Source organism: Platalea leucorodia, assembly GCF_965183815.1.
Source record: "Platalea leucorodia genome assembly, chromosome: 15".
Taxonomy (NCBI): Eukaryota; Metazoa; Chordata; class Aves; order Pelecaniformes; family Threskiornithidae; genus Platalea; species Platalea leucorodia.
The window spans coordinates 7,821,540-7,837,381 of NC_138837.1; the positions used below are offsets into that span (position 1 = coordinate 7,821,540).

General features: G+C 38.6%; 1 protein-coding gene across 11 annotated transcripts in view; it reads left to right on the forward strand.

The window, feature by feature from the left end:
* Window positions 1–15,842, forward strand: part of CDK5RAP2 (CDK5 regulatory subunit associated protein 2) — an 83,595-nt gene that overhangs the window by 51,722 nt on the left and 16,031 nt on the right. For all 11 annotated transcript variants that reach the window (XM_082327489.1, XM_082327484.1, XM_082327482.1 and 8 more), the window contains 6 exons: window positions 1,612–1,728; window positions 3,880–4,480; window positions 6,467–6,699; window positions 9,467–9,515; window positions 10,310–10,494; window positions 11,639–11,764. In XM_082327489.1, the coding sequence (XP_082183615.1) occupies window positions 1,612–1,728; window positions 3,880–4,480; window positions 6,467–6,699; window positions 9,467–9,515; window positions 10,310–10,494; window positions 11,639–11,764 (1,311 nt within the window). The remainder of the gene's footprint in view (window positions 1–1,611; window positions 1,729–3,879; window positions 4,481–6,466; window positions 6,700–9,466; window positions 9,516–10,309; window positions 10,495–11,638; window positions 11,765–15,842) is intronic.

Genomic DNA, 15,842 nt, shown 5'->3' on the forward strand with positions numbered 1-15,842 from the left:
ACAGCTCTTGAAAAACACCTTTTTTTTTTTTTTCTTTTATCTTTGCCACTAGAATGTAAAACAGCTTTGTATGGAATACCAAGTGCTTTGTATACGTGGCATAAAATATATAATAAATGACAGTTTCACAGGGTGCCCACACATGCACACATATATGTCAATGTTTAGGTAAATGAAAAATTTCCTTTATATGATGCCAAGTCTAATGAAAACTGTCTGTAATGGAGACAGGAGAGTATAAAAATACTGTATTTGTTTATGCTGCATAAATAAGTTTTTCCAATATTCCACTGATCAGTCAAGTCATACGTGTCTGTTTCCAGTGTGGCTGGGTTAATATAAACTCAGTTGTTGACAAAGTATCTGGATTGCAAAGTATGATAAATTGTAAGGGCGAGAACAGTGGGTATTCTATAAAGATTTGGAGTGGTAAAAAAAATAAAAATGCACTTAGCATTTAGGTTCAAAACTGAGTAGAGATGTAAAGGATAGGTGGGGGAGAGAGGAGGTGTAAACAGTCGGTCTCTTCTCCCTAGTAACGAGTGATAGGACGAGAGGGAACGGCCTCAAGCTGCGCCAGGGGAGGTTTAGGTTGGATATTAGGAAAAACTTCTTCACCGAGAGGGTGGTCAAGCATTGGCACAGGCTGCCCAGGGAAGGGGTTGAGTCTCCATCCCTGGAGGTATTTAAAGAACAGATAGATACGGTGCTCGAGGACATGGTATAGATGGGACTTGGCAGTGACAGGTTAACGGTTGGACTCGATGATCTTAAGGGTCTTTTCCAACCTTGACGATTCTATGATTCTATGATTCTATGAAATATAAGAAATAAGATTCAATCAAGTAGCAAGTCAGCCACTGTCAAACGCAGAGGCTGCAGAGGCTTTGTTATTAATGATAACGTTAGTGTGGTAAGGGACAGGTGTGGCACTACCTTATTGTAAATACTCGCGTTGGTAGGACGCTAGCAATTAGTTTGGTAGGTGCAAAATCCATGGAGAATTCTGAGAAGGGAAGTACTTTTGAATTGGATCCTGGGATGAACCGGAACCTGTAGGGCTGCACTCTTGTGATTTGCTTTCCCCGCTGATTTCTTTACCCTGGATAACAGTTGTACTGCGCCCTTAGTAACCTGAAACTTGATGCAATGGGAGATTGTAGAAGATTAGTTTATGATCAGTGCTCCTATTGGAGAAACTTTTTAGCCTTTTCTCTAAGCTTAACATAAAACATTTAAAAATGCACTAAAAATTGATTAACTGGTACATTACAAAGGGGACTTGCAAATGTTTATCTTCATTTGTTGGTAGGAAGCCTTTGCAATTCACGTTCTTAGTAGTTATCCTTATAATTAGGATAATTTTAAAAATATGTGCAAACGGTTTCATATGACCAGTAACGTTTGTATTATGTTTTCAATAGTTTTTCTTCCCTAGGTGATTTTCCTGTTCCAAATTGTCAGAGAACCAGATTTGGATTTGTGGGGTACTTTGTTTTTTTTTGGGGGGGGGGGGTTTGGTTGTTTTGTTTTTTTTTTTAATCTATCCCCACTTAATTTTTTTTCAGTCACTTACTGACTTCTGTTTTACCTTCCCCCACTATTCTCCAGTTGACTCATTGCTCAAACTGGATAATAGTGAGGTCCAGATGGAGCTGCAAGGTGTTGATCTGGGTACAAGGGGCAAGAATGACTATGCGATGGACACAAACCAGAAAAACGATCAAGGTAAAGCATTTATATGATATAGTATAAAAAAAACAAAAAAGAAATTTTAAAACTCTTTGTTTCTTCTGGATTGTGCAAAATTGTAAATTACTGCAGGTAATTGTCTCCCTTGCCATTGTGGGTTTTAAATCTCGTTTTCTTAGCTAGTATGGATTAATTGCTCTAAGAATCCAAGTTGGTCTTTTAAGGGTTACTCTTTCAGAAGAGCCACAGGGATTTATGAGTCTGGTTTCCAGTAAAAATAGCGAGTTGTATGCCTAACTCTGATCTCTCTTGCTAATGTCCTCACTTCTGAACTCTTCTCTGAATTGAATGTTTGTTACTTATTGCTTCTGCATCTAGTTGTGAACTATTGGAATGAAGCAATTGAATGATAGAATTTTGCTTATCTGAATTATTTGAAGGCATTCAACTAGGTTGAAACCTAATGGAATTGTTTAATGAAAATGTAAATAGGTTTAATACTGTGTATTATGTGTTTCTGCATCATCCATTAGTCTTTTTCGGGAGGGCTTGAATAACCTGGTTAACGTGTTGTGTATAGAGTATGGCCAATTTTGTAATCCTTTGTCACATCTTTAATTTTATTTGGGTAAGGAGTCTCATTGAAGCCGGTCAGTTGGTTTGCAGGATTGTGCTCTGTGTGTGCCCTTTCTGTGTGTGGACGCATATATGCACAGAGAGCTTATTAGTTCTCCTTTAATTAAAGGGCAGTGTTTCATTAAAAACTACAACTAGTATTCTAATCAGAAATATTTCTTCCCTAATTTCTGTTTTTATTTCCTGTTTTTGTTATCTGGAATGTTTGCATGAAATCAGGATTGCAGAGTTTAAGAGTTCATCTAGTATCTGGCTTTTTTCCATCTCGGTGCACAAGCTTCTCTGACATCTGTGTTACTGCAGGACCGACTGGTAGAGAAGGAGGAGAAGCTAATGAACTTCAGTGTTGCATTCCCTTATTCAATGCGTCTTCTTGAATTCATACACAGGCATTTTCTGGGAAGCATTTCTGTCCTGTGATTCTGTCACCTTTGGAATGACATACATAATGGTGTGCAGCAATCTGTATACTGCAGAGAGCATCATCTACCCTTAATTTCAAATATATTGATATCCCAGTATCGCAGCTTCAAGTTGTGTTTGGTTTTATTCTCCTTGTGCCTGGGCTTGACTTGGGCCTTCGTATACAGCTGCCCGCCCCGCCCCCGAGATTTTGTACTGATTTAGAGCTTGAACCTGGGCATTCGAATTCTCCGTGGAAACCAATTTGAAAGTATTAAGACCTCCGCAAGATCAATGAATGACTCCCAAAAGGGAGGTTCTAATTCGTAGTGATCTTTTGCAGAACTAATAGAAGGGGAAAATTTAATTTACGGGTAACCAGAAAATAACCATTTTCTTAGATACTTACACATACAGCCCTCAACATACACAGAACTATAAACATAGAATATGTGTAGGAATATATAGCTTTTATTGGTCTGAATCTGGGGTGATTGCATTACTTATGAATGGCAAAGCCAACTAAGGGATGTGCTGTGCATGCCAAATGAGTAAAACCTTTAACACTGAACATTTTTATGGATTTTGTTTAGAACACATTTTAAAAAGAAGTTACTAAAGCCCCTTTTTCAAATTTTACTATTTTGTTGGTAATCTTTTTAAAATTCCACTGACTTTATGCTCCAATTGGTTTTGTATAGATTTTTGAAGTGAGGAGAAAAAGAATATTTAATTAGAAGTTTTAGGAACAACCATTTAAAGTCATATAGTCAACTTTTCAATCTCGGTGCCTTATGTTTGAGGTTATCGTCTTTATGGCTGGAAAGGACTGGGCTTCATCGGTGTCTGATTCAGGATTGCGTATCGCAAAAGTAATGTTCAATCATTGGGGAAAAGAAAGCGGGTGCATTTTGAGTATTGTTTATTTGAAAGGTGATAAGGGGTTTGAAATATTTGATGTGCAAGTTGAATTAATGGGCAAATCATAGAAAGAGGTCAAAGGTCCAAAACTAATATTGTATAGTTTGTAATTATTCTGCATTTTTATTCTGTTGCTATAGAAGTAAATGAATTCATTCTAGTGCTGTTAAGAACAGAATGTCAGATAAAGAAATATTAATATTCACACGCAAGCCTCCTGTTTTTCAGAAATGCAAAATCATCGTAACATTAGCAACGTGAATATCCAGCGTTCATTAAAAGAGAGAAATGACGAGTTTCATCCCATGGAACATGACGACATGGACTCAGCCACCGCATATTCAGGTTCCAAGTGCCTGCGTTCTCTCAAATTGAGTGTAACAAGTACAGATGCGCTTGATGACTGTGAAGTCATAGATGACATAGAAGAATTGAAACAAAGAATTAAGAATATGAAGTCTGAGCTTGAAAAGTACAAAATGTTCATGCTTCATTTACAGACCTCTGACCAGCTTTTATCGAGTGGTATTTCCAATATAGTTTTGAGTGACACAGCCTTGCCTGTGGAAGGACATGTTACACAAGTGCAAGATACAGCTATGCAAGAAATCAAACCATTTTCTAGTGTGCCTCAGCTGATGGATTACAAGATCCACACCGAAAACAAGAATTCAGAGTCTTCAAAAGGACCTGATACATGGACAGAACAAAACCTTAAGGAACGACTATCAGCAAATGAGGCAGAACTTGAAAAAAACCGAATTGCAAATACGCATCTTGATGAAGTGTATCATCTTCAGAACAAACTGAGAGAAACATCACCATCCAAGTGAGTAAAGCTATTACTGTTTCAGGTTCCTTTTTGTAAACAGCAATACCAAATAACATAGGAAGGTAATAGGAAGATAATTTTATTCACATAGAAGCGTGTTGTTATAGTAAAGGCTAAATTTCACTAACATTAACATAAAGGAACTGAAATGTTTAGTTCAAAGATGCCTTGAAGTACAAAACAGTATTTCTCTTTCAACAGAACCGCTCCTGATAAGCTCGTATCATCCTCTGTAACGACTCTATGCCAGACACCTGTGTGTCTCCCCACACCTCAGGTCCACCACTCTCTTTGCTGCAAGACATCCTCTCTTGAGCAAAGTCAGGTCTCCTCGGGTTACTCTGTGAGACGGACTGATCTCTGTGATCAAAGTATTACAGTTTTGCATCATTCAGGTTTTTTTCAGGTGATAAGTGTAAGAAAATGGAACACCTCATTTAAGATAGAAATGTTTGCGTGGGCAATTGGCTGACAGATTCATGCTAGCCCTTCTGTTTGTGTGACCGCACTTTGTGTGTAAAATAAGAAGTTTACACTCTAGTTATAATTTATTTTGCAGTTGAGTGCTGTAATGCCTTCCTTTGAAGCATGTGAAAGTAGATATATAGAGAAATTAATGAATGAAATTTTATAGCATAAGCTCATGAGCTGGAAAATCATTTACGGGGGGCTGGAAAGTATCAGTCTTGTTTTTTTGTATGATAAGACTGGGGGCAGCATTTTGCCTAGCACATATACAAATCACAGACATAAGTTGGGATCCCATAAGACCAAACCTTTTTTAACATCTCCTCCTCTTTTTTACCCCCCCCCAATATCTTTACTGTCCTGAGGGCCTGTGGAATGGCAGGATGTATAACAAAGAAAGGTATTTGGCCTGTTGGCTTTCTTCACAATGCTTGAGTAGAAATATTTGGAGACACTGAGCAACCACCAACATGGACTATTGTATATCTCTTAGTATTACTATCATAAAATACAACCATGCTACATAGTACGTATAAATTTACATACCTTGAAAATATACCTCATCCATTTTACAAAGGAAGATCTAACTGTGTAAATTAAGGAATGAGACAGTATGGATTGCTGTAAAGTTTTTATGGCCACTGTCTAGGACAACTACATGAGGCACAAGTGACAGACCCAAAAGTGAGTTATGCATTTCTTCCTATACAAATGACAATAAAAATTCTATAACAACCCACACCATCATAGATTTTGTTTATGCCCCATATTTTGTTTGATCCCCTGCATCTTTTCAGATCCTCTCCCTTTTTGTCTCCACTAATGTATGATTCTGTAGAAAGAAGTCTGTAAAAAGAGACAGTGGCAGTATAAAGGGGATGTCTATATTTGCAAGTGCAGAATAAATTTAGTTGATCTGAGTGGAAATTTATATCCTGGCTTGCGGAGTACAAGAGTTTGGACACTGCAGTAGTTGTCATGGTCGTGTCTCTGGTAATAAACATACAGAGACGTGCCGAATTTTCAGACTGGGTGAAACCATCAGCTCAGAAACTCCAATACTGTGCTCCCGGCAGGAAAGTTTCAGAAGAAGGGACAGCTCCATCTGTTCTACCATAGTGAGTTAAAACCAAACCAAAACAAAAGACAACCAGTCAGGAAAAATATGTGTATTCTTAAAAATTCTTTTCATGTATTCACTCTTATTTAGTTTGACACCTTTGCATGCCATCCAGGTTATTTCCAAGCAGACAAACAAGTCATCACTTTAGTTTCTGCCTATCTTATAAATGAAGCAGTTAAGTGAAGGATAATAACTCAAAAGTTATGCCCCCAAATACAAAACTCAGCAGTTAGAGACAATACATTTCTCGTTGTGGCTGTAAAAGCATTTTAAAAGAAAATTGAGTGATATAAAATTATAGCTTTGGAATATAAGTTTAATTCACTTTTTATTTATATTTAAATATTATTTATGGTCAGAAAATTACTCTAAAGATAATTTCATTTTCTCAGCTATGATTCATTAGTTCATTCACAAGCTCGAGAACTCTCCTTTCAACGCCAACAAATTAAAGAGATCCGCGGTGGTTGTGTCGCTTACCACCAACATCTGACGAGCCTTATTAAAGCTTTTGAGGAGCTGCTTCAAGCCAGTGATGTAGATTATTATGTTGCTGAAGGCTTCCGTGAACAACTGAATCAAAGTGTACTGTTGTTTGAGAAGCTAGAAAGGAAATTCCTGTATGGTAAGTAGCAGTATTTTGTGCTTATTGTCTGAGAGGTATTAATGTTCTCGAAATTTGCAGGTGTTTTTTTTTTCTTTGTAGTGAAAAGGAAGCCTTACTTCCTCTTCGTTGCTTTTAAATGATTTATAGGGATGACTGTCTTGGAAGATAACACTTTAGTGCTCCAACGAGACTGGATTTTACTTTTGTAGTTGTCCTCTGTATTGACACCTTCCATTTTGAGTTGTTTATTTTAGAACATGCATATTTTCACTGTTCAAAGTATAGTGCTTATAGTTTAGTAAAAGTTTAGTTACAAGCAGGCTTCAGGATTTTCTGCTTCAGGAAACAGCCCAGCTGACTTTGTTGAGCCTAAGCACGGGGTATCTCCACTGAAGGGTTCTCATGGGCATGGTTCACAGCTGGTGTTTAACACAGTCTGTGTTTAACTAAAAAGAAAAAATTACAGGCTCCTGAAGTTTTTCCCCTAAAGTGCAGTTGATTGCGAGAAGGGTAAATGCAGTGTGGAGGTCTGGGCTGTGCTTTTAGAGTGAAAGAAGAAATTATCATAGCGTAGTCCATCTAGGCAGTTTTCTATGGCCAGTGCCTTTAAAGAAACTGCAAGGAATCCTGCATTGGACAGTTGGAAGAAAATACCATGCTGATTTGCACATTATTGATATTCCTGTAGAAATAACACCAGTTAAATTGTATGCAGGTGTAAAATCATCTGTCACTGGATGCACCAAGGGAAAGACCCGTGGACTTTATGGAGAAACCCACCCAAATGGTGCACACAGAAAACTAAAATAAGGGAGGAGAAAAGGAGAATCTATCTGGTTATAAGGCAGAGAATAACTCCTTTCAGAATTCTGAGTCGCTCATGAATTTAAGAGACTGTGGTATTGCAAATCAGTGTGTATTTGAGGGTTTCTGTAGGGCATAATAGCAGAAAAAGAGCCTCCTGTGCAGGGGTCCTAGGGGAAGTCAACCAGAGAGGTGTTGTCCTGGTGTTAGAGAAAGCCGAGTGCTGAATGGAGTGTATACCTGCGAAAGGACACTGTAATGTGCACCGGTAAGCAAAGCCCTTTTAGTTATCAGCGAGAACTGGCGTATTGTCTGGAAAATGGGAGCTTGCACATCTGAAAATGCTCTTGTCCTTTCACGGTTTATCCCAGTTCCCCCACCTATTGTTTGGCAAAGCATTAAGTCGGAAAGGCAAAGCCTTAAATGTCTGAGAAGTGGGACCATATCAGGAGATGTATTATTCCTGACATTTCTAATTATTTTCCTAAGAGACCTGCATCTTGCTGCCAAATAGCCTAGCTGGTTAAGAAAAGCACACTATCTTTCATAATAGAGAGCTACAATGCAACCATGTTTTGTAAAATGAGCATCAAAATCAACATTTGTCACCTGAAGGAAGAGTCTATCATGCATATTGCCTTCAGTCCGTGGTTTGAAGAAAGTTAGCGGCAAAGTGATGGAAAAGGGCTGCTAACATGAGTGAAATTCAGCACGAAAGACCTTTTCCTATCCTCACAAGTGTTGCTCTTTCTGACCCAAGCAACTAGCAATACTTCCACAGATGTCAGCTGCAAAATTGTCATTTTCAGTGAGACACTTGAGGTGGCCTGAAATAGGGACCCTGACCCCTGCGTCTTCCTGAAATTGCCTCTAGAAGATCACTTTGTTCAGAAACATTCAGGGCCCAGCCACACGATGATCTGTATCCTGCCTTTCATTAAAGATAGTGGCAGCATGTTGCAATTTCAATTGCTCATATAAAGCAGTTGTATATGAGAAAAAGGTATTATGGCTAGTGTGTCATAGCAGTGTAATAAAAGATTGAGTGTATTCAATGATTTCAGTGGCTGCAGAGATTCCTTGCATTACAAATGAGAAGACTGTGTAGTGAATAAACATTAAATGCCTTTAAAAAAATCCCCAAACCAACAGATGGTATCCTATATACTATGAAAAGTCACTGACAACTGAGACAATTCAATATATCTAACACAATGGTGTTGCATTGAATCACACATTAAAATAAAATGATGTTTGTAGGGTTATAAAGAACATCCAGCGTACTAAGAATTGACTGTAAAGAAGAAGCATAAACAACCGTCTGTCTCTGCATTTCCATCCTGACCTTCAGTTCATTCCCCTGAAATTTCAGCTGTGCGACTCCTGCCTGCCACTTTTGCTTAATTGCACAAAAATTTTAAGATATGGGGAGCCAAGGTGACACCACGAAACTCTTATTTCCGTATTCAAATTAGTGTCTGAGTCCAGGTCTCTTGCACTGAATCGTGCTTGTGCTCAGAGGCTATACCACTGAGAATATTGCAGGCAAAATCCTGTGTATGCCCTTTCATTAAGGATAACTGGTTAGCCTGACTCTGGGTGGACAAAATCCAAGTGAGATGGAGTTGTTTTTATATATTTTTTTTATTGAAGAAGTAGTGGCGTGTACCCACAATCCTTTTGCCATATAGCACAATATTTTACATCTGTATGCTAACTAAAACACCAAGGCTGTAAAATCTGGCACCTGTGGTACCTAGTAATTTTTTTTGAACTCCTGGGAAAGCTATTGCTTTGTTGCTGGGCTATAAATCGTTTTGCTCATGTACAGCATTTGACATTAATACACAGTGTGTTGAGTATCTGTTGACTTCTCTAAATTCTCATTAATTTACCCTTCTATGTTTAAATAGTTTAAGATGGAGGGGAAAAAAGTATAATTCTCAATATCTGTTTTTAATCAGATATTTCTGCTTTGCAGGAGAATCAATAGGTACAGAAGTTACTGTACTCTACGAATTAGCTCAAAGGTAAGAGTGCGATTGAATGTTGATCAAACATACGGCTGTTTGATAGTTGATAAGGATGCTCTATGTTTTGTAGCAGAACTTCCACTGGTTTGCTTTTTGGGAGGGCTTTGCTTATGTTGCCTTTTTCATTAATATCGATTTTGTTAATAAAATATCCATAGAAAATAAACTCGGGCTTTTTTCCCCGCTTCTCAGCAAACAGCTGAGATACCGAGAGGAAGCATCATGCTACCAGGATTGTTCCTTTCATGAACAAACAAAACATGGGCCGTAATCTGCTGTTGTGTATGTTCAGATATTATCCTAATTGCAGGTGCTAGGAGGGATAGTCAGCTAACTTTCTGTTTCCCTGACCTTGGGGGCTGGCTCAGGATCACTGAAGTGCAGTGCTGTTGAACTTCATTCTCAAAACACCCTTGTGCTGAAGGTGAAGAGAGCAGGTGGTGTTATGCTGCATATGTTGGGTTTATGCCAGCCTGGGGTTCTTCTGTGCCACAGAAATCCTCAGCTGCCTGTTCAAGGCAGCCTGCGGTCCCCTTAACGCGAAGGTGACTACCTAGTGCTGGAACGTGAACGCTAGGCTGGAGGTCCCTTGGTTATTCCTGCTGGCTTCAGGGAGGTCGGAATTTCAGTCTTCATATATACCTCTGATGCGTGGGGTTTTGTCGTGCTCTGTCACGTAAATTCACTTGCTTTACCTGTGTCCTGTAAATTTGACACCATGCTCTCTGTCATGCTTCCAAAGTAAAAAAAACCAATTGTTATATTTTAAAACGTTTTGTTTGGCACAAAAGGGATTCTGAGAAGAGCACCACAATGTACCAGCAACTGAAGGAGGAATCACCTGTACCATCTGCTCTTCATAGCTTGTCTGACTTTGATTTGTCAGAAAAGTCGTCTCTTGGATCACCTGAGCACAGGCATGACCTAGAAGGACAGCATGGCACGCTGGCGCTTCTGCCAAACAAGTTTCCCCCAGGTAATTTTTTTCCCACTGAAGATTCGCTAGGTATTGGGAAAATGTGATAAGTAAGACACAAGGGAACTAATTAAGAAATAATGAAGAATGTTTGTCTGCTTCAGCTTTCCAGTATCTTGCATAATCATTGCAATTTCAGTAATAAGGCATACAGAGATGACAACGATTTGAACTACCTCCTGTTTGAAACAAAATTAACTATGATATTTTGTGTCTTTGTTGTTTTAGACTATCATCTTTTACAGTACTCGAGACGGTCTTTAAATAGACAAGTTATAAGGGGAAAATAGACAATTGTCAAGAGATTATTACATTGAAAAAGAAAGATTTTCTAATTTCATAAAAGCCAGTGTTGTGTTTCCTTGAGAATTGTAAGTGCTGCATAATTAATAAGCGGTGTCATGTTTGACCTGGATAGTTTCGCTAAGCACAAGTGATGCTTGCAGTAGTTTGTTCTAGGCAGCGATGAAAATTTAATAGCTGAGATAGCACGTACTGTTCAGGAGAAAAATATTGCAGAGTAAACCAGGAGTGTATGACATGGATAAACTGACAAATAAGATAGTGACAGTTAGAACAGATAAGTTCCTGAGTAAAGCTGAAACTTACAGCCAATGGAAGAAAAATTGTAGAATGGCAAAGCAAGAAGGAAAAGGTACGGTAATGAAACTTGATAGAACAGATTTATTTATTATGGTATGCATTGTGTAAGTCAAAGTAAAATTTATACCTGAGTTACTCCGGTAAGCTTCCTATTGTTATAAGAAAAAATGTGTACTATTGGTGCATCGAGCCTGAATGTGAAGCTGCATTGCAGAACTTTGGGTTCATTTCCCAGTACGGGGAATGTTTTAACTAGATAAAATTGTTATCTACTGCAGTTTCGTAGGAAGAAGAAATTTAAAGAGCCTCGAAACTGGACCGTTATTTAAGTTAAAATGTAGAGTAGGAGTTTTCACTAAATGCACCGTTTGGGCACTATATAGAAACAGAATGTTGTGGAGTCAGATATTTAATATCTGCCATTTTGAACAGCTCTGTATCCTTTTTTAGTATTAACACACATTAGATTTGACAGGAGTACATAGTGTAAAGGAATACAATCATTTACTCTAAATAAGAAGTGGTCTCTTGGTTTATTTAGAGTTATTAACGGAGCATCTGCAAGAAATTCGAATCCTGAGACAACGTTTAGAATACTCCATAAAAACTAACGAGAGACTGAGGAAGCAGCTTGAGAGACAAGTAACAGACAAGGAACTAGATCAAGGTAAGAATTTATTTCATGACAAATTAAATCCGCCTTTCCTGCTTACAGCCTGAGGGATCAAATGCTGCTGGAAATGTTTTGTGTGCTTTTTTGAATAAAGCCCACCCCTTTACAGTTGGAAAATGATGTGCCTTTCTCTCAGTGCTGCTGCATCTTGAGCTTCAGCAGCGGACACAGCTTTTCCACGCTGCCTGTGGAGTGGCATAAATACAGATCTAATGGGCCTCTTCCTTCAGTCCATTGCTTGAAGTGTATCCAGTACCAATGCACAAATCTTTTATGGGATACAGGGACAGCACACAGCCTCAAACCTACAGTTGCACATATTGCTAAGAGAACAGGACTGCCAGGTAGTTTTATGACATTTGATGATGCTGTGGTTGAATTTCACGCAGAGAATTGAAACACCCTTCTAGTTCTGTTATCAGCAAACAGCCTGCCTTTTTTTTTTTTCCTTTTTTCTTTTTTTTTTTTTCCTTTTGTGCCTTTGGAATCTCATTATTGTTGTAATGGTCTTTGATTTTAGGATGTCATCCTCTCTTAATTCTCTGCCATGTCCAGCCAGGGCAGTTGCAGGAGAGGAAGCCCATTTTATCAACATAATTTCACTGGGGCCTGGGCCCAGTATGAATAGAGGAGGAGGTGCTTTGCTCTAAATTACACCGCTGCTATTGATCCAAAGTAGGAAGGCTGTGGAATTAGCTTTCCTATCCCCACTCTGTGTTTACCCGGGGTGATCAGTACGGCACCGCTGCTAACAGGACTGTCGAAGATGCCTTCTCTGGAATTTTCTGACTGCTTTAAAGCCAGCTTATGTTTACATACAGGGACAAAATATCTGTAAGACAGAGCCTAGGCTGTGGTGTTCAGCTTGTCATTTGAATTGATTGGCCTGATAAATGTGATCTACACAAAATGACATTGTAAGTTTTTAATGAGAAATACCTGACAGAAATTGATGGTGATTTTAACATAGAGTTGGTTTTCATTCCAAACTCTAATATAAAGCAGTGGATGAAAAATACTAAAAATAGGTATGCAAATTCAGAGTCACTGCTTGCTGTTGCTAGTGTTCAGCATCTTTGAAAGCCAAGCTCTGTGGTGCGTTTAAAACTTTCCAACAAGAGGGTAGCCAGCCTTTCACTGAGGATGATTTTGTAGCACCTTTTCAGGCACACCGTACCAGGCATACTTTCCTACGCTTCACTCTCTTCTTGCTCTCCATTTCCCCCCATAGGACAATTGATTAATATGCAATATTACTCAGAGTGGAAGCAGGCAATAAACACACACATGCTTTCCTTTTACTCAGTTTCACTAATATTGGCATTAGATTCATTATGTTTTACATCATCCCCATGATCCATTTCTGTTGTTGTTTAAATGGAGACTACCTGCAAATGGCAGTTTGCTTTCAGGAATAATTTACAGTGATGGAAAGGTGTATAAAAAGCATCCATTTCATTCATGAAGTATTTACGCTGCTGGAAAGGCATACTGTTCTCGTGAAATAACCACACTGAAACACTTCCAACTCTTTTACAGCTTCATAAAGATTCTAGCAAGGGCATCCATTAATGCAGTGAAAGTATATTTTCTTTATAAACTGTCTTATGCCTTCCATCTGTCTTCTTGTTGCCTTAGTGCATCTACCAACGCATGGAGGAGAAATTTGGAAAAGAAAGGAAAAAAGCGACTACCTGTTAGAACAGCTCCTTTTTGTTACTTGGTTCTTTCAGTGCTTCCCGTTTCTCTCTGTTTTGAAGATCTCTTTCATGGTATCAGATATGCGTATGCTCTCTATTCATCTCTAGCAATGATGCTACTTTTTTTCCTAATGGATGGGCTTTTTTTGACTTTCAGTGTAAGAAGTTGTTCCTGAGTGAAGTTGAAGCAGATTTTAGCTTTCGGACATAATAATTCAAAGCAAATTTTTACTTTTAACTTAATATCCTTAGTTTGTTTTCCTTTAAAAAACAAACCCAAGTTGTAACATACTTCATTGTTGATGAGAGCCTGTTAAATTCGTGTGATATTGAGTTGTTTGTTCAACCAAAGTTAATGCACAGAATTATTCTTGTCTCATAAATATTATATGGATGTATATACACACATCTGCCCACTATTTTTGCCATGCTATTTTTAATATTTAGATTTTCTAAGTGTTTAAATGCCTCTGGGCTTCTAGTATTCTATAAATGACTCAAGTGCTGGTAATGACTACATCGTTACTATAGAGCTGAGGTTTGCAGTGCGAGTAGAACCAAAATAATTGCTTCAATCATTTCAAATGTTAGGCTTGAAAATAAAATCAAAGGTTTAATTTTGAGATTCCTAGGTTTCAGATGTTATTAACAGCAGTTAACATTAAAAGGGGCTTTTGTTTGCTTTTTTTTAACCCATAAGTAGCTAATGTATCTACTCAGACTTATCTTCAGCTTTAGTATGCCTTTATTTTGCTTTACCTGGGAATGAATGTTTCCTTCCTCTTTGCTGGGGTTTTCAACGGTGCCTGTCTTTCAGTCAGTGTTTCCTTTGAAACCTTCAAGGTATGCTTCCTTAGCACTCACTTTTTCAGTACAAAACGTAATGAAAACTCAAGTGTATTGCAATTTTGGGCCCCGATGCTCCACTTCACTCTGGTTAGATGGACCTTTGCATCTATGGAGAGCGTAATTGATGTCAGCAGGGCTCTGCACAGAAGTAGTAGTCTCAGTAGTGGGTCAGATTGCAGGATTGTGGCCTTATTACCACTGGCTCTACATTATCCCTTATTATGTAAGATAACTAATAGTTATATTCCAAAGCTTTTCAGTAGAACGGTGATAGCATAACTTTTCAAATAGGATAAAGCTGGGTGATGGGCAATAAATTAAATTAGAATCAAGATGAGACCATCAAGCCTTGCCACTTCAAGTTGAATTGCTTTGTTAAAATCTGAAAGGAAAAAGCCTTTTGAGTTCACATAGCTACCTCAACTCTTTAACATATAGATAGTAAAATGCCATTAGTGCCAGGCTTCTAGAGCCTTTGAGTCTTTCAGTAACGACAAGAGGTGCGTATCATGGCACACTACATCCCAGTTAGGTAGTGGGTAAAAGCTTCAATTGGGATTACAATAAAATGAGATTACTCAGAGGAAGTGCAGCACATCAAATTGAATTGAACTGCCAGAGCTGAAAGGCATCCTCCTCACACATTCAGCTAATTTTTTTGCCAGCTGGTTATTTCTCTATTAACCAAATAGTTGACACTCATGTAGTTATCTCAAGCTTTAAAGCGTAGGAGATACTGGGATAACCAATCAACTGAAAAACACTTTTAATAGTAATGTTAATTCCAGTGGGTCCTGAAGTGTTTTACTGACTATAAGCAGGTTATAAAGGGCAATAACAATTACTTGACTTGCATTTCAGAGGCAGCCACCTCGAGAGTGGAATGTGGCACTTTTCAGATTGTACTGTAACATTACACATCGCTGTGAGATGAGTAGCATAAATACAGTACATTATGAGGATTACCTAGGCTGGAATTTGACTGACTGGATACACGATTTAACACGTATATTCATAGGACTAGCGCAATAAGATCCTCAGAGTAGAATTCATCAGCCTTAAGGTTTCTAGAAGTCAGACATCTAAGTCTGTGCCGGTTACCCAGAGCTTCTCGTGGAGGCACTGGACAAAAGTATGTGTCTTCGGAGAACAGGGCATCTCATCCTCAGAGAGGTGTGTAGAGGATACATCGGATAAGTCGCTCTCTGGAGGTGCCTGTTTCTCCCCACGACTATTGATGGAAGCCATAGGTTGATCAACACGGGCTCAGATATCTAAATGTTAAATACACGAATATAAGGGGGATGAGTCCTCATGCCTGGGGCTGTAAATGGGTTCTCAGTTCGTAAGCAGAGGCAAAGACAGTGACTCCAGCCTTATGCTCTAGACTGGCATGGTTACAAATGTGTTACCAGACTGTTTACGTTATTTCCTGCATTACTGACCGTGGATCAGTTTGTAGAATCTACCGGTCCTCTGCAACGGTGTCATTAAATACAACAGAGTATGAACAGAGCAAGACT